The 26,877-nt window shown below is 38.0% G+C and overlaps 1 protein-coding gene across 5 annotated transcripts in view; it reads left to right on the forward strand.

The window, feature by feature from the left end:
• SPEF2 (sperm flagellar 2) overlaps window positions 1–26,877 on the forward strand; it is a 203,019-nt gene that overhangs the window by 38,480 nt on the left and 137,662 nt on the right. For all 5 annotated transcript variants that reach the window (XM_017959489.3, XM_017959487.3, XM_017959490.3 and 2 more), the window contains 3 exons: window positions 2,520–2,708; window positions 10,662–10,849; window positions 14,553–14,721. In XM_017959489.3, the coding sequence (XP_017814978.2) occupies window positions 2,520–2,708; window positions 10,662–10,849; window positions 14,553–14,721 (546 nt within the window). The remainder of the gene's footprint in view (window positions 1–2,519; window positions 2,709–10,661; window positions 10,850–14,552; window positions 14,722–26,877) is intronic.

The raw sequence follows: 26,877 nt of genomic DNA on the forward strand, positions 1-26,877 counted from the left end.
AGTGTCATCATGTAGCAGTGACATTTTGGACACACTTCAATGTATGTTCCAAAGCACTTGTGTGTTGGCTGCAAGGTTTTTTCTTATCATTTTCCTGCTTGTAATCTAGGCCTGGTGTTTGCCTGGAAAATGGAGTAGATGAATTCTTTCTGGATTTCCTCACTTTCCACTAGGATGCTATTAACGCTGAATTTTCAAAACTAGACTTGGAGGTATATTTATCAGTTTGGAAATCCAGCAACCTAAGGGACCTAAAAAAGAGTCAGGGCTCTATATATTTCCATCACAGGAACCTCATCTTGTGCTGCCTCTTTTCTGTGTGTGGGGAAGCTGCTATTCCTAGAACCAGGCCTGATGCATATGCTGCATTCCCTCTATTCCTACCACCTCCTTCCTGTGAAATGTAGTGAGCCCAGGCTCCTGTGCAGCTGACACAAGAGATGCTGGTCCACAGTGGTGGAATGGGAAATTCTTATGTGTACAATGGCTGGTTTTTCCATCCATTATCCTCTCCTCCAAAGGAAAAATGGTGTATGTCAGGGCTAGGAATTCTTCTACTTCCTTCAGTTACCTGCTGCTTTTCACAAGTGTAACATAAATCCCACGTCAGCCCTGAATGTTTTCTTCTGGTGCCATTTGTACTTAATCGATCAGAAATGCCTCAAAATATCTTCCCTAGCTTTTGAGTTGTTCCAGTTTCTCCCTGGAATTTAGGTATTCCTGTTTCAGTTTGGCTGGTGAAGAGAGAACCAGAGACCTGTGCTCAAGTTGATATCTTGCCTACTGATTCATAAATACGTGGAATTATGTGAATTAAATGATGAGATTTAAAGTTATGAAAATCAATTTGACTTTTTAGGGGATAGATTTTGAGAGTGGGGATGGTAAGAAAAGGATTGGTAGGGAGGGGCTGTTGTTGTTCAAGATAGGGCTGGTGTCAGTGGGTATGGAATGGAATGGGGGGTGGTGGTTTAAAAACATGCCTAGGAGGTATGCTAGACTACTTTTTGAACAATTGAGTATTAGGAGTGATGAGAGAGGAATGAACTTAGGATGACCCTAATGTCTTAGACCACAGAGTGGATTATTGTAGGATCATCAATCGAGATGGGGAAATATGGGGAGAGGACCAGGTCTGAAGTTGAGTTAGTGAGTTGAGTTTTGGACTTGTTGAGTTAAAGTACTTCATAGGCATTTAAGTGTATTCAAACTGGGAACACAGTTTGACTCCCACCCGGTTCCGTGGTCATTTGGCTAGTATCTTGGCCAATTAAGTTTTGTCCCAAGTCAGTTACCTCTGCCTTCTAAGAATCTTTTCTATGCCATTTCTTTGGAACTGACATTTGAACACCAGGCCCTTCCCTCACTTCTTAACTAGAAGACCCTTGAATACTTAGCTGTCAGGTCTTTCCTGCAGTGCCCTATTCCTCTATAGAGCTGCTCGTGCATCTTTGGAATATTAGGTAGTGGTTGTAGACTAGAGTAAGTTCCTCCAGTCTCTAGATATCTTTCTGTCTTCCCCATTGAGTACTACAGATACCTCCCCTTTCCACATGATGTCTCTGTTTCGAAAGAGTGAGAGAACTTGATGAGGCCTTGGATATCATCTTCTATCGAAACCCATCATTTTACCTGACGAGAAATAAACCCAAGAAACTGAGTTAATTGCCCAAGGCCACCCAGCCTATTATGATGACCAGTTCCTCTGATTCCCAGTTTAATGATTTTTTTTTTTCCATTGTTCATTTACTGGTCACCCTTCTATTCTCCTCAAACTGCCAAGAATACATCTAGCTTTTCTTTCAGATGATGACCACTCAGATTTTCTAAGATCAACAGTAGGTCATTTTCCCCAGCCTCTTCTCCAGGCTTCCCATTCTGTCAGTTTGTATTAATAGCTTTTCCTCCCGATGGTATTGCAATGTCCTCAGTGGGAACTAATCCAATCTGCAGTCTTCAGCTGATAATGCCTGCATTTGTTTTACAACTAGTAGTTATGTTAAAATGCGTATAACATAATCCCAACCTTCTGAAAACATGCTTTGAAATTTAGAGTCATAGCACTTTTGTTTTAACTTTTATTTTAAATTCAGGGGTACATGTGCAGGTTTGTTATACAGGTAAACTCATGTTATAGGGATTTGTTGTACAGATTATTTTGTCACCCAGATATTAAGCCTAGTATCCATTAGCTATTTGCTTGTTTTTAAAACTTTGAAAAAAAAAATCACCTAATTTATTTTTAATAATGTTTTGAATGAATAATGAATAATGTTTTGAATAACAATTTGTTTAAAGTAATTGTGAGTTGTAAAACCATAATGTTTCTAAACACCAACTTTTGTTGGAAATCCTCATTTCATAACTTGATTTTTTTTTTTGCCATGTTCAAATTAAATCAAGTGACAGAAATTATTTAGATGAACATTATACCTTTTGTATATTGTTTATTATAGGCTTCATAGCTCAGTGGGAAATTTGGACATCACTTTAACAAATAATTCCCCTGGTGTTTTCAGGAGGCTTATCGGGAGGAACAGCTGATTAACCGGCTGATGCGGCAGTCCCAGCAGGAGCGCAGGATTGCCGTGCAGCTCATGCATGTTCGGCATGAAAAGGAAGTTTTATGGCAAAACAGAATTTTCAGAGAAAAACAACATGAGGAAAGACGACTTAAAGATTTCCAGGATGCTCTTGATCGAGAAGCGGTAAATACTATCTCCCTTAGAAATCTTTCTAAGGTTACTTTTGATCCTTTCTACCAAGTCGTGGTAAACAAAGCTATATTTTGTTGCCAATCATCTAATAAGAGTTGATTTTTTTATATGATCAGCCTATTATCTGCCAATTTTTATTTTTATGTAACTCCATCAATAGGGCGTATAGCCACTACATAGAACTATACTGTCTTCTTTTAGCCTTGATTCTACAAGTAGCTAAGTACTTAATGCTCACCACCAACCCTAATGTTCATGTCTCTCTAGTCATTTTGATGGTCTGAAACTCTTCCTCAGGATTTCTCAGGAAGGGGTCATGGAAACCATATTCCCTGAGTTCTTATATATTGGTAACTTGACTGTAAGTTGACTGTATATAAAATGGTTAGTTCACACTTTGTTTCCTGGAATATCTTAAATATGTCACTCTATTTTTTTCAAGTATGAAGTATGCTGCCAAAAAGAATGGTGATAATCTAACTTTCAATTCCTTGAGTCATTACTTTTTTTTTTTTAGATACTTTACTTTTTTTCTTTAAAAATTCACTAAGTTTACTAGAGTAGGCATTGGTATTGGTTATTCTAGGTGAATATCCTCGGGCAGTGAGAGAACTTTTAAACTGCTTCCTTTCAACTGGACATCATTAGTCTTTAATCAAAAATTCCTTGCCTTCTGGAAAAGAAAAAAGAGATTCCTCAGGCCCATATTGTGCTATTCCTTCCTCAGAATGAGCATAAGTGCTTTATCTAGGGTACTCTGGTGCACTGTAGTTGAGAATTGTATACAGAAACTCAGATCTGGGCTGCTAGCTGTGCTTTTTGCTACTGTGGTGTCATTGTGTCTTGGCCCTTTTACAACCCTGAAAATCAAAATATCCTATCTTTTAATTATTTAATAGATTATTTTTGTCCCAAACTTTATGTATATGTAGGTTCTAGTAACAAAAATAGATTGATTTTATTAATGGAGTATATGGATTACTTCTTGTCTACTTCCTATTGGGGATGTTTCAGATTTATTTAATCCTTTAGTCCACATTTGATTGAAGAGAACTCATGTGAGTGGCGTTTTAGATAGCCTGTCTTTACTGTCATAAAATATTCACAAAACCAGACTGGGCAGAAGAGAAACCTTAAAGAAAACGGGAGGGCAGTGTTTTATTTACTAGCTTCATAGCTTCCACTGTGATACCCCATGTAGGTGCAATGTAACTCTTGCCAAAATTATGCAATTTTTAGAAGTATCAGTTGGAAAGTAGCATATTTTGCAGTGAAAAGAGTGTTGCTTTTGCCTTTGTGGAATAGGCATAGCCTAAATGGTGGGTATGAAATGGGGAGAAGGAGCCATACCCCATGAATTTGAGCTGAATGAATGCTGACCTCAATGTCTTCTTTGTCTTCAAGAGCTGAGTTATCTGGATGATTGTTTCATCTCTCTTCTTTGACGAAAATAGACTTGACTAGATTGAGTGGCATTTACTTGCATTAGAAATGATGTGTTATCTTTCTAAGTGCCTATTTGAAAAATATGTTTATTTCATAAGCTCAGCTAAATAGCAAAGTATGTTTAGCTGGACTGGTCTCATGGTGATAAGGATCATCTATTCTTTCTTAAACTGGGGTTGAACTAACTTCAGAGGACTGGAACAGTTTGGCCTGCTAAAGCCTCAGAGACCTAAATTGTGAGTTTCTGAAGTACCTGAAAAAATTGTATTTCTTCCTCTCACATGATTACTTTTCCAACAGCGAAGCTATCTAGTTCCTTGGCATCTCTCCCTTAGAGATGGTTGGATTTTATGACTTGCATCCGTACATGTTGAGTTTATCAACTCTCCACCAACAGTGGCTGGTGCATAAGTAGAAACTGAATAAATAAATCAATAAATGTTTAATTCAGTTTGCCAAATTAACAGTCACCTCATCTTTCCACTATCATTCACTAAGTAAACAAAATCCATTTTATTCCCTAGAGTATTATCATCCTACTACTTTTTTAATGTGAATAAAGGAGGGTTTTATATATATATACACACACACACACACACGTGTATATATACATATATACATATACACACATGTATATACATATATATGTGTGTATATATACATATATACATATATACATATGTGTGTGTGTATATATACTTGCTTAACTTTTATTTTAAGTTCAGGGTTATAAGTGCAGGTTTGTTACATAGGTAATATGAGTCATGGGGATTTGTTGTACAGATTATTTCATCACCCAGATATTAAGGCTAGTGCCCATTAGTTATTTTGCCTGATACTCTCTTTCCTCCCACCCACCACCCTCTGAAAGGTCCCAGTGTTGTTGTTCCCCTCTGTGTGTCCATGTGTTCTCATCATTTAGCTTCCACTTATAAGTGAGAACATGCAGTATTTGGTTTTCTATTCCTGCATTAGTTTGCTGAGGATAATAGCCTCCAGCTCAATCCATGTCCCTGCAAAGGACATAATCTCATTCCTTTTTATGACTGCATAGTATTCCATGGTGTATATATACCACATTTTCTTTATCCAGTCTATCATTGATGGGCATTTAGGTTGATTCCATGTCTTTACTATTGTGAATAGTGTTGCAATGAATGTAGGCATTCATGTGTCTTTAAAATAGAATGATTTGTATTCCTTTGGGTATATACCCAGTAATGGGAGTGCTGGGTTGAATGATATTTCTGCCTCTAGATCTTTGAGGAATTGCCACACTGTCCTCCACAATGGTTGAACTATTTTAGTCTTCCACCTACAGTGTAAACTTGTTCCTTTTTCTCTACAACCTCACCAGCATCTGTTGTTTTTCGACCTTTTGATAATAGTCATTCTGACTGGTATGAGATGGTATCTCATTATGGTTTTGATTTGCATGTATCTAATGGTCAGTGATGTTAAGCTTTTTTTCATGTGTTTGTTAGCTGCTTGTATGTCTTCTTTTGCAAAGTGTCCATTCATGTCATTTGCCCACTTTTTAATGGGGTTGTTTGTTTTTCTCTTGTAAATTTGTCTAAGTTCCTTATAGATGTTGGATATTAGACCTTTGTCAGATGCATAGTTTGTAAAAATTTTCTCCCATTCTGTAGGTTGTTAGTATACTCTGTTAACAGTTTCTTTTGCTGTGTAGAAGCTCTTTAGCTTAATTAGGTCCCATTTGTCAATTTTTGCCTTTGTTGCAATTGCTTTTGACATATTCATCATGAAATATTTGCCCGTGCTTATGTCCTGAATGGTATTACTTAGGTTGTCTTCCAGGTTTTTATGGCTTTGGGTTTTACATTTAAGTCTTTAATCCATCTTGAGTTAATTATTGTATATGGTGTAAGGAAGGAGTCCAGTTTCTGTCTTCTGCATAGGGCTAGCCAGTTTTCCCAGCACCATCTATCAAATGGGAAATCCTTTCACCATTGCTTGTATTTGTAAGGTTTGTTGAAGATCTGATAACTGGAGGTGTGTAGTCTTATTTCTGGGTTCTCTATTCTGTTCCATTGGTCTATGTGTCTGTTTTTGTGTTTTGATTACTGTAACCCTGTATAGTGTAGTGTAGTTTGAAATCAGGTAGTGTGATGCTTCCAGCTTTGTCCTTAGATTTTATTGTTCTTGTCATTTTTATTATTATTTGAGAGTGGGAGGAGGTGGAACATTCTAAAATTACTTTTAAATCTATTAAGGTCTTTAAGGTTTCTTAACTATGCTCACAGACTATTAATAATATTTGTGTTACTTATTTTAATAGTATTGATTTGCTATTCCATGGCTACTTTCTATTAAGTATTGCTGTGGAAAATACTGATTTTGTTTCTACTTCTTCGGCTGCTCCTTCTCAGGAGCAGGGTCATTGTCTTTACAGGCTCATTGTTCTTTTGTATCAAAACATTTATTGACAGATTCCTCAAAGCTTCATCTTAGGCTGCCTTATTTTCTTTTCTATGTTACTTCTCAGACAGCTACATCCACAACCATGGTGGTGTATTTACTGCAACAGACAGATGACCCATACAGTTATGCCTCTGTCCTCTGAGATGAAGGGCCATAGTTTTAGTATTCCTTGACATCTGTGGTCGTATGTCTCAGAGACACTTCAAATTCAACATGTTCCAAGCCAAATGTATGACCTTTCCTATGCAACTAGTCTTTTTCAGTGTTCCATAGCTCAACAAATGGCATCATTATTTATCGAATTGTACAAGCCTGAAACCTCAAGGTCCACGTTAAAATTGCTTCACCCTTATTCTTCCATACCCAAAACATCCACTAAGTGCTATCGTTTTCATGCATTAAATTTCTCTTCATTGTGTCCATTTTCCTCTATATCTACACTACCATCCCTGGTTTCTACTGCAGTACTACTACTGCAGTGGTTTCCTTCATCCATTTTTAGTGGTTATGAATTGGTGACCAAAAACTGGAGAGTGTAAGAATATAACATTATATATGTTCCTTAAGTCAACCCTAAGTTGTACTCTTTCACCCCAACTCTGCACACAGACAATGTACAATTCCCCAAGTTATAAGGGCCAAGCCATCTTGGAAACACTACGGTCATCAGATGCAAGCCCAGTCCTATTGAGACCTCAGCTACTGCAGCCCACATGTCCCCTCAGTGGCACAGGAAACTTTGAGGAAGCTGCTCCAGCCTTTGTTGGTCTCCCATATAATCCCCTCTGAGGCTTCATTGCCCCCCTTCATTGCCTGGGCTCTGGCCGCATTGGTTTGCTCTGAGATCCTTGAACAAGTCATTTCCTCTACTTTGCCCCTCTTTCCAAGTGCCTTCACCCAATTAATACTTGTTTTCAAAGCTCCATGCATATGCCCCTTCTTGTCTAGGTCAGGTCCCTGTTATACAGCCTCATACCCCATGATCTTGCCCTAATGACACTTGTCATAGTGTGTACTTATACATGTATTTTTGTGACTCTTTGACTGTTTGCCTATCCCACTGGCATGTAAAGTCCATGAGGGCAGGACCACATTTGCTCTTGCTCATGAAATAAAGAAAGAAAAAAAAAGAAGGAAGGAAGGAAGGAAGGAAAATAAAGGAAAGGAAAGGAAGGAAGAGAAAGAAAGAAAGAAAGAAAGAAAGAAAGAAAGAAAGAAAGAAAGAAAGAAAGAAAGAAAGAAAGAAAGAAAGATGGATGGAGGGAGAGAGGGAAGGAAGGAAGGGAGGGAGGGAGGGAGGAAGGAAGGAAGGAAGGAAGAAAAACAAAGAAAGAAAGAAAAAGAAAGAAAGAAAGGGAGAAAGGAAGGAACAGAGAGGAAGGAAGGAAGGAAGGAAGGAAGGAAGGAAGGAAGGAAGGAAGGAAGGAAGGAAGGAAGGAAGGAAGGAAAGAAGGAAGGAAGGAAGGAAGGGCTGCGCATGATGGCTCACATCTGTAATCCCACCACTTTGGGAGGCCGAGGCAGGTGGATCACGAGGTCAAGACTTCGAGACCAGCCTGGCCAACATGTTGAAACCCCATCTCTACTAAAAATGCAAAAATTAGCCAGGGATGGTGGCGTACACCTGTAATCCCAGCTACTTGGGAGGCTGAGGCAGGAGAATTACTTGAACCTAGGAGACGGAGGTTGCAGCGAGCTGAGATCGCCCCATTGCACTCCAGGTCTGGATGACAGAGCAAGACTCCATCTTGGGGGAAAAGATAGGAGAGAGAGAGAGAGAGAGAAAGAGAGAAAGAGAGAGAGAGAAAGAGGAAGGAAGGAGGAGAGAGAGAGAGAAAACGAGGGAGAAGAACTTTGTGTTTTTCTTTCACTCTCAATTTTTTGAGGGTTTTTGTTTTGTTTTTAGATTAAATCTGCTAATCTCTTCCTTTGAGGCAACTGCAAAAGTATTCTGTATTAAGACAGTTCCTGATTTCAAATTTCTGTGCTAACTACTATTATTATTAATAATTACAATAATACTTAATTTTTTTTTAGCTTTACTTTGAGTCAAGCATTGTACTATGTTTGTTACAAGCATGTATAAAATAATTCTTGCAATGACCATAAATGGATACCATCCTTATTTACATTTTACACATCAGGAAATTGAAGACTGGAAGGCTTAAAATCACACAGCTTCTCAGCGGTGTAGCAGGGAGCAAGGCCAGCTTGATCAGATTTTAGAGTCCAAGCTCATAACCACTGAGATTTACTACCTCCCACAGACTTCCTTTTTCCTTTTCCTCCTTTTTTTATGGCTGCAACTCACTTAGCTGTAATGAGACAGGAAATTTTGGTGGCTTTGGCAGAGGATTGATGGTAGATATAGAAAAGGAGAAGGAAGACTAAGCTGGATGAAGGGAGGGAGAGGAATAGAGGAAGGGAGGGAGGGAGCGGGGAAGGGAGGAAGAGAGAGAGGAATATGGGGAGACAGGCAATGGCAGCAACCAGGGTTGAAAGCTACACTATTACTGGTAGGAACATTCTACCATTCCCTTAAAGGTTTTTATTCCTCACATCCTAAATATTTCCATGTGTTTCAGAGAACTCTGTAGTAAACCAACCTCATGATCCATTTTTGTGTCACTCTCTCCATAAATTCTCATCGGATATTTCTGCTCTCTTAGATTCATTTTTCCTCTGAATTCTTCACTTCATGAATCATGTCATAAAGCTTTGTACTTAAATTGTACTCTTTCTCCATGAAAACAGGGTATACAGAATAATACAAGAATAACAAACTCTGGTGTAATTCCTGAATCTGTCAAAGGTACAGCATTGACCTTAGTGATCATCCAGCTTAACCCCTTTCCCAACAAAAATGAAATAAGCACACAAAATAAAATAGCAATAGCAAAACAAATGGTGGACCTTACACAGCAATCCATTGTCACACATCTAGTCATTTATGAATAGTATTATAATAGGAAATACTTGTTTTGATGAGATGGTTTGGTAATTTTTCTGGGTATGCTAAGTACTCTTAATATCCTGACTTTGAGGAAATGGAGACATAAGGAGACTAATGACTTGCCCAAGATCTCACAGCTAGTGCTTGAATTCTATATAAAATCTAGGGCTTGAACTCGACCATAGCTCCTCCAAAGCCCAAGTTTACTTCCGTCTGATACTCACTGGGTTGTTACAGGAGGCAAGTCTTTTTCCTACAGCAGGCTAGCATGTAACTAAATTTCTCAAGAAGCTGGCATAGCTATCTGAAAAGCAATATTGGGTTATCTGAATCCCACTAATTAAGTATTATGTTATCCTCAGCTTGGCTGGACTGAGTTCAACCTTTGTACCTTGTGTGAAGAAAAGATTCCCTGAACAAAATAATAGTGCACTAAGGAGAGGGTGATAACAAGCTAAGTGTTTCATTGCTTTCTACATACATAGATGTTCCTACAAATGAATGCCATCAGCTTATTAAGGCTGTAACCATAGAGGGTTTGTAATTAACACATTTAACACATGTTGGCAAATACTTTATATTCTCAAGCCAGTATAATCAGGGACTTTCTAAAATATTTTCTAAGTATAAATCAGTATTATAGAACTCTCCCATTGAAAGACAAAGGGCAATGACTATAGCAGATGTGTCCAAACTGACACTCTGGAGGTAGGAGTGAGGGGTCAGCTATGCTTAGGATCTGGCACGGACTTGCCTGTTTCTCTCTGATCCCTATTTGCAACCAGTGAACTCTGGACTTCTTTTTGAAGGCTTAAGATCCAATTCCTCATTAATCCAAATTGGGCTTTCCCCAGTTAGATCACTTCTCACTGTATTATGCTTTGTTGATAAGATAAGCTGAGAGTGGGATATTTCCAATATTGTCTTTGCCATCATACTCAGTATTAATGTATTAAGCAAAAAGTGTTCATTCATGATTAATTTTTTTCCTGGTGTGAGAAGAGGTTTCATTCTACTGAAAGACGTTTTGGCTATTGAAATGATGACATTATTTTTATTTGATTCAGTTATAGTGACTTAAAAATATGTTTTTGCCTTTTTAGGCTTTGGCAAAACAAGCCAAGATTGATTTTGAAGAACAGTTCCTTAAAGAAAAGAGATTTCATGATCAGATTGCTGTGGAAAGAGCTCAAGCTCGTTATAAAAAGCATTATTCAATATGTGCAGAAATTTTGGACCAAATAGTTGATTTGTCCACTAAAGTGGCAGACTATCGAACATTGACAAATAAGTAAGTATTGTTTTTTAAATAACATAGTAAAGACACGATAGAGAATGAGGAAGGATAAGATTGTAAAGTAGATACTAAGCTAATAAGTAAAGAGAGATACAAATGATTCATGAAAAGACTAAAAGGTGGGGTCCAGGAGACCTTGATTACTGGCTTGACTTACTCACTGACTACTTTCATTTAAGATGCCTACATGCCTTTTACCATACCTTTTATGAAAATTAACTCAAAGTGGATCATGGACTTAAATGTAAAACATAGCACTATAAAACTTTGAGGAAAAAATGGGAGAAAATCCTTGGGCTCTATAACTAGGCAACAAGTTCTTAGACTTGACACCAAAAGCATGATCCATAAGAGGAAAACTTGACAAATTGGACTTCATTAAAATTAAAACGTTTTGCTCTGCAAAAGACAAAACTTTATAAGTTGAACTTCTTTAAAATTAAAACTTTTTGCTTTGAAAAAGCTGAAAGGATGTATAGAATAGGAGAAGATATTTCAAACTGCCTATCCAACAAAAGACTAGTATCTAGAATATATAAAGTATTCTCAAAACTCAACAATAAAAAATAAGCCAGTTCAAAAATAGGCAAAAGATATGAAAAGACATTTCACTGAAGAGGATATTCAGATGACAAATACACACGTAAAAAAATTCATCCTCGTTAGTCATTAGAGAAATTCAAATTGAAATCACAATGATTTGTCATTACACTCCTATAACAATGGCTAAAATTAAAAAAAAAATGAGATACACTCAAGATACAGAACGTTCTATCACCACAGAACCCATCATGTTGCCCTTTCAGAGCCACACTCACTTCCCTCTCGCCTCCACCCCATTCTTAGCCCCTGGCAATCACTAGTCTGTTCTCAGTTTCTATAACTTTGTTATTTCAAGAATGTTCTGTAAATGAAATCAATGTTAATATCCTGGTTATGATATGGTACTGTGGTTTTGCAAAATATTACAATCAGGAGACACTGGGTAAAGGGTATATGGATCTCCATATTATTTCTTACACCTAATGTGAACGTATAATTACCTCAAAATAGAAAGATTAATTTTAAAAATCAAAGTATATCTAAATAGCAACAGAATAACATGAAAGTGGGATAAATGATTCATAGAGACTGCTAGGTGTGAACCCTGAAAACTTGAGACAGGTCTCAGTTACTTAGAAAGTTTATTTTACCAAGGTTGAGGACGTACCTGTGACACAGCCTCAGGAAGTCCTGACGACATGTGCTCAAGGTGGTCAGGCCACAGCTTGGTTTTATACATTTTAGGGAGACATGAGACATCAATCAATATGCAAGAAGTAAGTACATTAGTTCCATCTAGAAAGACGGAGACAGCTCAAAGCAAGGCCCACCCACTGGGGGCTTCCAGGTCACATATAGGTGAGAGACTGAAGGCTGCATTCTTTTGAGTTTCTGGTAAGTCTTTCCAAAGAAGGCAATCAGAATTTGCATCTATCTCTGTGAGCAAAGGGATGACTTAAATAGAATGGGAGGCAGATTTGCCCCAGTGGTTCCCAGCTTGAAAGGGCCCAAGATATTTTCCTTTCACATAAGCTAAAGCAGACTCACGCTGGTAATCCCAGCACTTTGGGAGGCTGAGGCGGGTGGATCACGAAGTCAGGTGTTCAAGACCAGCCTGGTCAAGACAGTGAAACCCCATCTCTACTAAAAATACAAAAATTAGCCAGGTGCGGTGGCAGGTGCCTGTAATCCCAGCCACTCGAGGGGCTGAGGCAGGAGAATCGCTTGAACACGGGGGAAGGAGGTTGCAGTGAGCAGAGATCACGCCACTGCACTCCAGGCTGGGTGACAGAGTGAGACTCCGTTTCAAAAAAAAAAAAAAAAAAAAGCAGACCACATAGCTGGAATTTCTAGACTAACTTATATAAAGTCAACAGAGCTCATTCTGAAATGGAAAGTATAATACTGCTTCTAAAGCAGCCCTTTTATATATATATATATATATATATATAAAATAGCATTTTTTCCTCACTGTTTTATTTTGAATTAATAATTGCTTCACCAGAACAGGTTGATCTGAAGTGAGCTGACGGAATTTGAATCCTCTAAGAAAACTGAATTGCTAGCCCAAAAGTATGCATGGAATCTTAATAATGTCAGCTAACAAGGAAGGTATTCAGGGCCCCAGAAGCCATAGCAGGTGATTTTCTTATTCGGGAGCCTCAGTGGATCAGGTGGGGAATGGCAAGGTCAGAATCTTGAGGAAAAGGAGAAGTTTGGCAAGAACATGGGGACCAATATTCTGTATGACTAGAGAAGCTATTTTAAAAATGTTCCTACTTTTGCCAGTTTATCTGTTTCTATTCTCATATCCTTAAATGTGAAAAGAATTTTACGGTAAAGGTCAGATAGCTAAGGTTTTTTCCTTCTACAGTTTTTTTTTTTTTTTCAAAATACATGGACTACTTTAGTGGGTTGCAATCATGAAGCCATAGAATGTCTACAGATGTCATAGTAAGTCATACTGAAAGATAATGTTAAAAGGTGTTTAGGAGGAAACAGGTAATTTGGGGGCTTTTTAAAGCCCTAACAAGTGGTGGAGAAAGCAAAACGGAGGAAGTACCTGAATATGAGGTTTGTCAGGAGTTCAAGAACCCTGAACACACAGCCTTTTAAACAGGAAAAGTTGTTAGGTCTGTACGCATTAAATAATAGCTCCTCATCCCCTCCAATCCCCAGCCACTGATAATCTCTATCCAACTTGATGTCTCTGAATTTGTTTCTTCTAGGTACCTTACATAAGTGGAATAATATAATATTCATCCTTTTTGTGTCTGGCTTATTTCGCGTAGCATAATGTCTTCAAGGTCCATTCATGTTGTAGCATGAATCAGAATGAAATACTACTTTTTAAGTTGTAATTTCAAGTTCTAGTCCAACTGTTTATGATCACATCAGGACATTTCGCACATCTTGTCTTGAAACAATTTTCCCATCACTCTGTCCTTGCTGCCTCCTAAGCATTCTTTAGGCCTCAGCTTGGCAGTGATTTCTTTAAAGAGACCTTCCTGGAACCAGCAAGTTAAGTTGAGTCATACTGTTATACTTTCCCATTGTATAATTCTTATTCAGAACTTTCATGTATTTATGCAACTATTTTTTGCCCTTCTTTCCCAGAGTCTGCTATTTAAAGCCAGGTATTCCACTTGCTCTTATATTTCTAGTGGCTAGTAAAATGTTTGGAACTTAGTGGGTTTGAAGAATGATTGTTACTTTATGCCACTGGTTCTTTGAACTTTTTTATTGACTGTTTCATAGCAGAACAATATATCTAAAAATAGTGAGCACAGTCAGAACACTTAGGTTCCTTAATTCTCAGCTCTGATGTCAGCTTACTATGCAACCTTAGGAAATTATTTAAATGCTCTGGTATCAGTGTCCTCCTGTGCAAAATGAACAAACTGAGTGCTTTTCAAGGCCCCTTTAAGAGAACATTAGGTTTACATTTTGTAAATAATTTGTAACAGAAAAATCTAATATATATTAGTCTTACTGTCATTGCACACATGGTAACCTTTAAGATCATTTTTCAGTAATTATTTCTGTTTGTCTGATGAAAGTGAGCTAATTTACATAAATATAATACAAATACCAATGTTTAAAATCTATATTTGACTAACCATTGATTCATCTCTACCTTTTCTTTGTGCAATAGCCTGATTCCATATAAGTTGATGCATGATTGGAAGGAACTATTTTTTAATGCAAAACCCATATATGAACAAGCCTCTGTTAAGATACTACCTGCTAACCCCTCAAGAGAACAACTTATAGAACTGGAGAAAAGGGACTTGCTAGATACCAATGATTATGAAGAATATAAGGTACCTACTGATATGAAATAATTAGAATGCTACATAATAAATCCTTTTTCTTTAACATTAATTTTGTGATATTCCTTATTTCATTTCTACTAATAAAAATAGGCATGTTTTGTTTGCATTTTCCCTTGTTTTAATTTGTATATTTGTGCTACTTTTTAGCTGCTTAAACTATACATAAGCTATTATCTATTGTTTCTAGTAATCTTAGGGGAGTGGTCTGAAAAAACATCAAGCATAGTAATTGTCTAAGTAGACAGATTTCAGAATTTTTAAAATGCTTTAGTTTATTAGCATTTTTCTTTCTATGAGCTGTCTACTTTGGCTTCAAAAACCATTGTTAAAATGTATTTCTTTTGTAATCGATCTAAATAATAGATTTTTTTACAGGCAAAATGAAAGAGGAGGAGGTCTGGGTTTTATGAATAGCATAGATTCAAACAATCTTTTCTTCAAAGATTGAAATAAAAAGTATCAGGTGCCAACTGTGATTTTTAGAAGAACTGTTGTAAAGCCTTTGAGATTAGACAGACTAGAGCTACATTATTGACATTGCCAGCTACTAACTGTGCAATCTTAGGTGACCAGTTCCTTAAGGGCTAATAGATTTCCATTTTTCAATTTATGGAAAGGGAATACTACTATACCTACTTCATTTAAAATAACATGAGTTAAACACAGCTGAGTGCACTTCATGTTGGATGCATATAATACATATCCATTTCTTTCCTCACCATCCTACACTCCCCATCCCACTCCATCTCACCCTTAGAAGTAAAGGTGTAACAATCATAGCTTTTGGACAGAAGTTTTGAGTGGATCAACATCAATGGAATGAGGAGTGAGGCTTTTTATTAGAAAAATTACAAAATGAGTCCCAGAAGTTCAGTAAGTGCAACATGAAAAAAATCTATGGAAAGATGATTTGACCTAATTATTCACTGATAGTAAATACTCAACAAAGGTTTATGGAACAAAGAGTGAATAAAATGAATAAAGTACAATGAGCAAAGAAAAGTGCAAAATAACATTAATAAGTAAATATTACAAGAAGATAACCTTGTGGTTAAAGGATAAGGAAATAATATGAAATTATGAGAAATTAAATGTACACTATATTTTAATTAAATGAATCTATATTTGTAGCACTAAGGAATTATTATTAAGGATTGACTAGAACCTTAAAAGATAAATGTGGATGTTTGTTTTGTATGGTTGTAAAATATACTAGACCTATTACATCCACCTAAAGTATAATGCCATATAATAAAATGCTTTGACAGTATCAAACTGTGTTAAGATATTTCTTTCCATTGTAAATTAGAAGTCATTTTATTTGACAGACTTTACTCGTTCATCAAATGTTGATTTCTAAATTACTTCTTGAACAGCTCAATCTCTATTCTTGTTGCTCTTACAAATCAGGAGACCTAGTAGGCTGCAGCTTAGCAAAGATTTTTGTCTCTCTAGCTATTTTCCTTGTATGAGAAATGGTTACCACAGGAACATGCTTGTCTTGCCCACATCCTGAAGCAGATGATGCATTTCTTTTGCAGGAAATTGTAAACTTTTGTTAGGAGTTTGTGATCATCTAGCAATGCACTTTATTTTGTGTATTGACTTTGCTGTTTTTCTGGAAATGAAAATTACCTTAGGATTTATAATATGTTTTCACAAGCTCTCTTTGACACCATAATGGAAAATATGCCATATACAGGTTTTAGGATGTACTGTAAACTATTATACTATCATTCTTTATTTTTAGACCTTTGGTCTCTTCAAGATCTTGTCCTAAATGTTCCTACATACAAGTAAAAAATAAATGTTTCAACTTGTAAAATATATTATCTGGCTTAAATAGTCTATCACAAGACGCAGAGGGGCAATGCATCCTGGCTTATCTAAAAGAACCAGTGGTACACATTTGTCATTATTAAATTTGTTTAGGAGTTTTAATGCAAATATATTACTCAGAAATTAATACATTTGCTTGCACATAATAATGTTCATTATAATGTTATCGAACATTATTGAATATCATTATTGATGTTATTATATATAATGTTCATTATATATCATGTTCAATAACATTATAATGAACATTATTGTTCAAGCAAATGTATTATTCAGAAATTAATCTTCAAAAAGTTTATATTCTTAGCATGCTTAATTGATGTCCATACCCTCTACCTTTAAAGAACTGACAGTTCCCAGTTTTGAGCCTGTGCTTTTAAAAGCCCATGTTCTGTTAGAATAAGCTATTGTGCTTAAACTTTTTAAATATTGCACCTAGAAATTGCAATTAAAACAGGTGTTTGCTTATGTACATGTCATATGTAGCTGCCAAAAATTTGACTCTTGTTTCTTAACGTTATTTCCTAAATCATCACACTCTGTTTATGTGAGAATGACTGAATATGAGGGAGCTCTAGCCCAGTGGCTAGAAATAACATTTCTCTCTCCCACGAAAGAGGCAAGAACAGCATCATGGAGCAGCCAGACCTCTCTGGGGTTCCTAGGCAACTACCGCAGCATAACAACATTGAGTTATTTAGTAGAGAGTAAGGCACGGCCCTTAAAGCCGAATGGACCATGGGTAGCAGGCTAAGCCAGGAGGCCTGGTTCCTCTAGTGCAGCTAGCAGCACAGCCCCACACAGCAGCCAGTGGTTCTCAGTCATGCAGTGGACGCCTGCCGGTGAACCTCAAATTCCCCCTAATGCAAATTCTTTCGATGGGTCTTACTAGCAAATGAGTTGCAATTCACAGCATTTCACTTTTATATAAGCTGCTTACTAGCAATTACTAGTTGAATGAGTTTAAGAGTTACTAAAATTTAGTGTTCAAAAACTAAAATTAGCTCATGGCTATGGTTTCCTGAAGATTTAGATTTTTCTAAGAAGTCCCTGCCACAAAGCACTTAACCATTTTCAGAGCTCTACTGTGCATGCCCACAACCAAGTGATAGTTGGAATTTCTATAATTTGGAGGAAGGATATTTCATTTCCAGGACATCATCCATGTTGTCTTAAGTTGTTCATGATTTTTAATTGCTGCTATTTTTTGCCTTTAATGGCAAATTACTGTTTAAGTTCATGATCAGGTGAGCTTGTTGTGGTTATGGGGTTAACCCTACAGTGTGTGTTATAATGTACATTTTTATTAACATTATTTTTGGCCTATGATTTTCCATCAACTAGACTTTAAGATGTGGTTGTATATGTTATGTTTTAACATGTGTATGCCTGTCACTACAGCACATGTATGGATACCTATCCCCAAATTTTTTTTACAATAACATTTATTACCACCAGGTCTTTTTCCACCAAAGAATAGAAATATGGCACTAAATGGGCCGTGGAGTTCTCTGTTTTCCTGTCTCATCTGAATTGTCTGGCCCAAAGACATCCCTGGATCATTGACCCAAGAACAGAGAGATTTTAGTAGTTGAATGTTAAGGGCATGTGAATCGAACACTTTTTTACATTTAAAACATATACATTGCATTGATCAGCTCAGGCTGCTATAATAATACACCATAGATTGGGTGGTTTAAACAACAGGAACTGATTTTTCATAGTTCTGGAGACTGAGAAGCCCAAGATTAAGGTGTTAGCCAATTTGGCTCCCCAGTGAGATCTTTCTTCCTGGCGCACAGAAGACTGTCTTCCTGCTGTGTTCTCACAGGGCAGCAAGAGAGGGAGTGAGCTCTTGTCTCTTTTCTTCTTATAAGGAAACTAATCTCATCATGGGAGCCCCTCCCTCATGACCTCTTCTAAACCTAATTGCATTCCACAGGCCTAGCCTCCAAGTACCATCACATTGGAGGTTAGGGCTTCAACATATGGATTTGGGGGAGACACAAACATTCAGCCCATAATACATGCATTATTCAGGATACTTACAAAGTGTCACAATATGGAAACTTACTAATAAAGTATAGGAACTTTTAATTTCACATGAACTTGCTTGTTTTATGGCCTCTTCTGTTTCTTGCCAAGAAGTCCTAAATTTTCTTGTCTTTTGACTATGATGATGCTTCTATTGATAAACCTGAGCATTAATTCTATTTTAATTAGTCATTTTAATATAAATATATATAATTGCATTGTGTAGTACTGGAGGGCCCTGAAAAATATGATGGTTTCATCTTTTGTTTTCAGATATGGAGGAATACAGTTGACCTCTAAGTGGACAGAGTAAGCACTTGCTCATATGATGGAGGCTGAGATATTCTCTAAGGCTATTCTATTGTAAAAATTCTGCCTGTCATTGCACTCAATGCCTCATAATATCATTCCTTTGAATTAAGACACCAGCACTTCTTAAAATACAAACATTTCTCAAGATAGGCAATAAGAATCATGATCAGCCTCCAAAATAGAAAGGAGCTGGGAAGGAAGTTTGATGTTGAAAGGAATATTCTCATATCATTCTAGTTTAGTTTTTAAGAATGTGCCATTTCAGACCTACAGTTGCTTTTCTCCATTTGTTTACAGTTTTACCTCTAACTCCCCAGATTCCTTCACTAATGGTAAGGCTATCTAAATGGCTTTTTTAGACTAAGCCTCATTGTATCTTGGTTGAGTAGGATACTTTTGTTTTTTGTTTTTTGTTTTTTGTTTTTTTGAGACGGAGTCTCACTCTGTCACCCAGGCTGAAGTGCAGTGGCACAATCTCGGCTCACTGCAAGCTCTGCCTCCCGGGTTCATGCCATCCTGCCTCAGCCTTCCCAGTAGCTTGGACTACAGGCACCCGCCACCACGCCCAGCTAATTTTTTGTATTTTTAGTAGAGATGGGGTTTCACCATGTTAGCCAGGCTTCTTCTTTGTAGTAATCAAATACACTGATTCTAACTTACAGAGCAGAGCATCAATGTATTGGTTTTCAAAGAGGGCTCTAGTTGCCCTAGGTCTATGGTTGCCAAGAAACAAGGCTATTTTCTAATGGTTGTAGGCCAAGGATTTCACAGGGCTTGATAGAGGTCTGGGACTTGTGTCTATGGAATAGGAGAAATAGAAGATGAACTTGGGTCATGTGAAGGGTATTTGGCTTCAAATTATTAACACTGGAGACAAGGTAAGTTCATTTGAAGACCATGGTAGAAATAGTTGAATTAAGGTATCAAGTTCAAGACATTAGACCAGAATTGAGAAATGGTTTCCAAAAAGTTGGCAGCCAGATAGAAGTGGAATGGGATGTGAGAAGGACAAAGCCAAAGAGAGGAGTCCTGGATGACTGACGTGAATAAGATCAGAGTGATTGTCCACCACTCATTTTTATTTGTTCTTGATCACATAGAGAGAAGCCAACCCTCTTCCAAGCTCCCTCCTCTGTGGGACCAGGGAAACAGAAGGTGGTCAGGGCTTTTCTGGGCTTTCTTCAGAGTTTTGGGTTTGTTCTCTACCTACTTTGGCAACTACAAGAGCCAGCTTCTATGCATCAAGCCCACTTTCTCTTCAATCAATTCCTTGGAATTACCAGCTAGGATTTTAGAGTTGGCTGTAAAATTTTAAGTTTTAAAACTATAGGCTGGATGCGGGAGCTCACACCTGTAATCCCAGCACTTTGGGAGGCCAAGGCAGGCAGATCACTTGAGATCAGGAGTTCAAGACCAGGCTGGCCAACATGGTGAAACCATGTGTCTCCTAAAAATACAAAAATTAGCTGGGCATTTTGGCGGGCACCTGTAATTCCAGCTATTTGGGAGGCTAAGGCACAAGAATCCCTTGAACCCGGGAGTCAGAGGTTGCAGTGAGCCAAGATTGTGCCACTATACTCCCGCCTGGGTGACAGAGCAAGACTCTGTCTCAAAAGAAAAAAAAAATATTTTAAAGCAATGTCTTAACAGATAGGAAAGACCCAATGGGATTTGTAATCTTGAAAACTTGAATGGATCCAAGAAAGTGTTTAATTTTTAATTTGGCTCAGATGTGTAGGACTGAGAATCATAAACTCTCCCACCTAAGAGACCCCCAATGCCACCACTCCTGTCCATTGTCAGGAATTGTCAGCCATATTTGGTACAGCGGGCCTATAGTAGTCTTTGACACATTGGTCAGTGTCACCTCTAAGCTTTTTGGGGGTGGCTTATACCTCTTTGAGGTATCAATCTTAGCAGTGAAATAAAGAGGGTGGTAATAGTCATTATAGAAGAGGTTATTCCATGTGAAAAAATACTGTGTGAATTTTGCAGTTACCAGATAGGCAGAACAAGTCATAATGCTTATGTATTTTGTGACACCAGAGAAATTCCAACCAAATCTCTTTCTTACTATCCCTGGCTAGGTAATAGCAGTAGACAGGTGAATTCAGATGTAGATGCTTCTGGAAGAGTTCCTTTAAATAGTAAGACCATGGAAATTACTATAAAAGTGATCCTGAGGTAGGCTACCACTCCCTGATGAATAGAGCATAGTTTAAGCAGTTGGGAAATGACATTTACTGTTTTGATAAGGATAGCCACCACCACCACTAGAATTGTTTGGTGGCCCCAGAACAGGGAGAAATCTGATATGAAGCCCAGGGTGATTCAGTCTCAAGGGCACTTGGGGAGCAATGCAGTGACCTTAGAGTCTTATTTTTTGTTTGTTTGTTTGACCCAGGCAATTGTGCCTTGAAAAGCACTGGGCTGCTGTAATTCTCAGTGTGCCACATTCAATGCCTTGGAAGGGCCATGGTGGCTTTCCAGGGATAGAGAATGGAACAAGGAGTAGGAACCTATCATTTTGGGGTGACTGAACTACTTTTCCACTGATCTCCTGAGTGAGTCACTTCGAGCACAGCTGGAAATCAGAGTGCTAAGCAGATGCCCCTACCCATTGTTTGCATCTGGTCACTGAATTTCAGCAGCATTGAAATGTAAGTTTTTAAGAGAGAGGATCTCCCATAATGGCTTAGTGTCAGTTACCTATGGTAATCAGACCTGCAGTCAGCCCAGTGATTCTGGCTGCTTGATATATTATTAATTTGTAGCTCAGCATTTCTGAAAAATAAACCTGTCACTGCTGAGCTTTCTGAGCTTCTGAATATGTGACAAGCTGGAGTGATTGGATTGCATCGTGAGGTGCCAGGCTCTCTCCAGTGTGGGCCTACAGGCCTTGACAGTGACCACTGTCACACACTGAGTAACTGACTGTGGCCAATGTAAATTTCCCTCTAAAACCAAGCATAAGGTAGATGCAGTCTACTGCCCTGGGTCTTCTTTTGCAATAGGCTAAAATTAAACATGCCTGTTTTCGTACCATTAGATTAGGGCAGACTGAGGAAGGCTACTCCTGGAACAGAAGTGATCAGATTACTGAGTGAAAGGCATTATTGAATCAGGTCAAATTCATTAGATTTCCTAATGATCCAGAATTAACCATGGTATGGATCCATAGGCAAGGCATTGGCCACCCACAGTCTGCTTCTAGCCAGAACACTGTTCAGCTCAGCGTGGGGCTCCACATGGCAGATGAAGTTGAGCTAACCTCTGCCTTTCCCTTGATAGTGCAGACTCTGCATTTCCTGGCAATAGATATGACCTTCTCTCTAGAGGTGCACCCACCCTGTCAATGTCAGTGAAAGATAGACACCCCTGCCCACTGGCTCCTCTGGAATCTGAAGGCCAGAGTGTCTGGTAGAAAGATGTGTCCAGGTAGCTAACCATATGCTGACCTGACTGGAGGTCAAGTGACCTAACAAGGCTTCCAGGCTCACACAACAGGGTCAATTCATCTTCCAAAGTTGTTCTAAGTCCTTCTTGAAACTGGGCCCCAACACACAGCCCGTTTCCTGACAGCTCCTGGATAAAAAGACAGAATTCAGCTGCACTTCAGCTAATCATCCTCTCTTCTCTCTGCCTTTTTATCTAAGGCAGTATGTGCCAGCATCAATCTTTTCCACTGTTACGTGGCTATCAAACAGGTCCCATACAGTGTTCAAGAAACCCCGGGATGCCAGATTACACAGCTGAACTCCCCTTAGGGAAGATAAATAACCACACTTTCTGCCTCTTCTAAGAAACCTGGGAAGTTATTATAAGTGTTTAAGTCTGAATAAAATTCAGGCAGTTCTTCCAGATTTCCTCAGGGTTTGGGGGTAGTTGGAGGACAGAAAGCCCTGGAAGAGATGACAACAGAGGCTCTAAAACTGAAAGTGTTACCTTATTACTTTCCCATGGAGTATGGCTTCATTCTGAGTGCCATATTCCCCAGGCACAGTAACTGAAATATAGCCACTAGACTTTTCATTCTACCCTAGCAATAGGTATACTTCTATAGTATTTTATTCCCTATGGTAGGAGACCAGGACAGACCCAGTCGGAAGGTCAGCCAGGAGATACAGTGCCAGGGGTTTAATTCTTAGAACTGGAACCAAGACAGTCAAGATAATTTCCCTGAAGTGGCCAGAAATAGGAAGAGACAGAGGTGGGATCAAGCCAAGTCCTTTGAGCATGCCAGTGATGGAAACTGAGATTGGGTGAGAACCAGACTAGAAAATGAAAACAAAGCTGGCAGGTTGCAAGCTAGGCAGAACTGGAACAGAACAGGACACACATTAAAGGCTTGGAAGCAAAGTGAGGAGGCTCTAGGCAATTGCCACAAATAGAGCTAGAACATCTGCAGCTTGTTTTTCTCATCTGCCAGTCATGTGGAATACAGCTGGCTCATACTAGTCTAGGAGACCCAAAGCAAATACCTAGTTAGGAATATGAAATTAACCAGGTCACAAACAGCTTCTGCCATAGAGCAGATTGTACCTACCCATTGACATGGGCTGCTCTTTCCCACTCCAGGACCCTGGACTCAGCCCAGGTGCTTGGATTTTTAGGACCTGCCAGCTCCTGACTGTTTTAAACCTGACTTCTTTCCTGTCTAGTTTTCTGGCATCTTGCAGGCTGCTTATTTGAATTTCTGACCAGTTCTAATGTATTGCTACCTACGTTCAAGTGTGACAGATCTCTTCCCAAATATGGATTCACTTGGAAAAACTATTTGCAACCATAGGATTTGTGGTAATGTGAATATAGTCAATGTTCTCAAGGGATTTATTTTTCCCTAAATGATGTTACCCATTTGCTTTAGGTGATTTGGGGATATTTCTATTAAAAAATTAAGACTTGTCCTCCATCTTTTCTCTAAGATAAAAACATCAGAAAATTGAAATACTTTAATTTGTTTTTGTACCTAAAGATGGCATTACAACACCTCTCTCCTCCCTGTTAAGTCTCTGGCATAGTTTGTTGGAAAGACCCAAATTAATAAATTGTTTTTCATATATTACATCTTAAATGAAATGCTTTTTGCGACAAAAAAAAAGCGATGCCTTAATTTAACAGAGATACACACTTTAAATCATACTACAGGTTGTTACTTCGGGAGATGCTTACTGTATTAGCTAATTTCATCTGTGGTATGTGGATTTTTGCTAGCTTCTGTCTATGAGGATTATACTTTCAGATCTTGTCCCTAGTTTTGGGTTATGCCTATCTTATCCGGAGGCCTAAGTCATCTTTGTACTTAGTTAAAATCACTAAAATTGAATTTCAATTTAGTCACTCACTTATTCTGTTCACATATATTGAGCCTATAGTACTGATTGATTCATTCATTCAATAAATAGATACCTATTGAGTGCCTACTTCTACCAGCACTGTTCTAGGTCTTGAAGATATAAAGTTAAATAAGACAGAGATCCTTCCCTCCCAGTGTTCATAGTTTAGTAGGGATGAGAGAAAAACCATTCCAGAGAATGATGCTGTGTAGATAAGAGTAGGAGGTTATGGGACACATTGGAAGGGATGAAATTCGGTTGATTTGTGAAGTATGAGTAGGCGTCAGTTGATTTAAAGGTATTAGCGCAAAACGGACCTAACCCTATGAGCTGTGAGCTTAGATTCTTCTGTCTTTGTATTTTTTCCATGGCTTCATTAAATTTCAAGCCTGTAGCCCAAACTAAGCTTATGAAGTGTGTTTGGGTGTCCTTAACTAAGAGTCACTTCCAGCATCCAGACTTTTTCAATAATCTCTGAAGATACCAATCTTGGTTATTTCTAACAATCTTCCAACGGAAACATGTAGACTGTGCAACAACTCAAAATACTATAAATGGGCAATCGGCTTGTCCCTGGTTAAGACATCATTTTCTGCCCAAGGGTTTGGGCTTGTGTTAATAAATTACCTAACCTCTCACTCACTAATACTTTTTTTTTTTTGGATACAATTTAACTATTAATTTGTGTATTTTCCAATAAGCCTAAAGTTTTATTGCATTTTGAATAATAATAATGTACCTGTTAATAAGAGTTTTTAGAGATTCACATTATAAAAAAATTTAAGAACAGCAATTGTACAAAATACAGTTTTCCAAAGTACTAGAAAACAGGTAACCAATAACTAAAATCTAATAATACAAATAAAATCTAGCATGTGAGTGAGCTGGTCTTTAAATTAATTATAACCAATTATGAGAAATTATACTGAGAGCTATATTACTTCAAAAATATACTTTGACTCTCTAACTCTCTGAGTTGAGTCACTGTTAGTATAAAATTAAGAATTACGGCCGGGCACGGTGGCTCAAGTCTGTAATCCCAGCATTTTGGGAGGCCGAGGCAGGCGGATCACAACGTCAGGAGATCGAGACCATCCTGACTAACACGGTGAAACCCCGTCTCTACTAAAAATACAAAAAAAAACAAAAACAAAAATAGCTGGCTGTGGTGGTGGGCACCTGTAGTCCCAGCTACTCGGAAGGTTGAGGCAGGAGAATGGCATGAACCCAGGAGACGGAGCTTGCAGTGAATCAAGATCGTGCTACTGTACTCCAGCCTGGGTGACAGAGCGAGACTCTGTATCAAAAAAAAAAAAAAAAAAAAAAAGAATTACTCTCCCTATTTGAAGATATCTAGAAAAATAAACCCAAGATGGTAATTATAGACATGAGATTAGAACTGAGGGTTCCTGGTATCTTGTCCAGTGAAATATCCTTTACTATTTGTTGCCCAAAAAGAGATTGAAACCAGATTGTGAAATTAATTTAGGTCACAACCAGTATTTATTTTTAAAAAGGACAAAGTAAATATAATAAAATGCAATGCAATACAACAGGAAATAAAGCATATCACAAGTAGTGATGATAAGCATTTCATAAATTTTTTTGTGCATTTTATATCTACTTGTACAGAAATGCTGGGTCACAATGTAGAATGCATTTTGTTGTTGTTGTTGTTGTTGGTTTTTTTTTTTTTTTTTTTTACGGGGAGACCTAGTCAAAAATGTTTGAAAGCCACTGTCTTAGAAGATGTAGTCCAAGTGGTAACTGTGCTCCAAGAGAAGCCACGGAGTTATAGGAGTGCTTTACAGGGATTCAGACCAATAAAAATGGACATGTCTGGTGAAAAAGACTTCCTGGACGTCTTGAATAGCTAAAGAAATGTCCATCATGATGAACATAAATTCAAATTTCTCTGAAATTTGAGGATTGGTAATGGCTACAACTACCTCTGAGGCTGCTAGTACAAGTCCTTTTTTCTTTTTTTTTTTTTTAACTGAACAACTCTGTTTTTATTTAAAGACTATGCCAGTCTTATGACTATCTCTGGTCATTAGGCCTAGATTTTTTTTTTTTTTTTTTTTTTTTTTTATTATACTTTGAGTTCTAGGGTACATGTGCATAACATGCAGGTTTGTTACATATGTATACTTGTGCCATGTTGGTGTGCTGCAACCATCAACTCGTCAGCACCCATCAACTCATCATTTACATCAGGTATAACTCCCAATGCAATCCCTCCCCCCTCCCCCCTCCCCATGATAGGCCCCGGTGTGTGATGTTCCCCTTCCTGAGTCCAAGTGATCTCATTGTTCAGTTCCCACCTATGAGTGAGAACATGCGGTGTTTGGTTTTGTGTTCTTGTGATAGTTTGCTAAGAATGATGGTTTCCAGCTGCATCCATGTCCCTACAAAGGACACAAACTCATCCTTTTTTATGGCTGCATAGTATTCCATGGTGTATATGTGCCACATTTTCTTAATCCAGTCTGTCACTGATGGACATTTGGGTTGATTCCAAGTCTTTGCTATTGTGAATAGTGCTGCAATAAACATACGTGTGCATGTGTCTTTATAGCAGCATGATTTATAATCCTCTGGGTATATACCCAAAGGATTATAA

This window comes from Papio anubis, chromosome 5 (assembly GCF_008728515.1).
Source record: "Papio anubis isolate 15944 chromosome 5, Panubis1.0, whole genome shotgun sequence".
NCBI classification, from domain to species: Eukaryota; Metazoa; Chordata; class Mammalia; order Primates; family Cercopithecidae; genus Papio; species Papio anubis.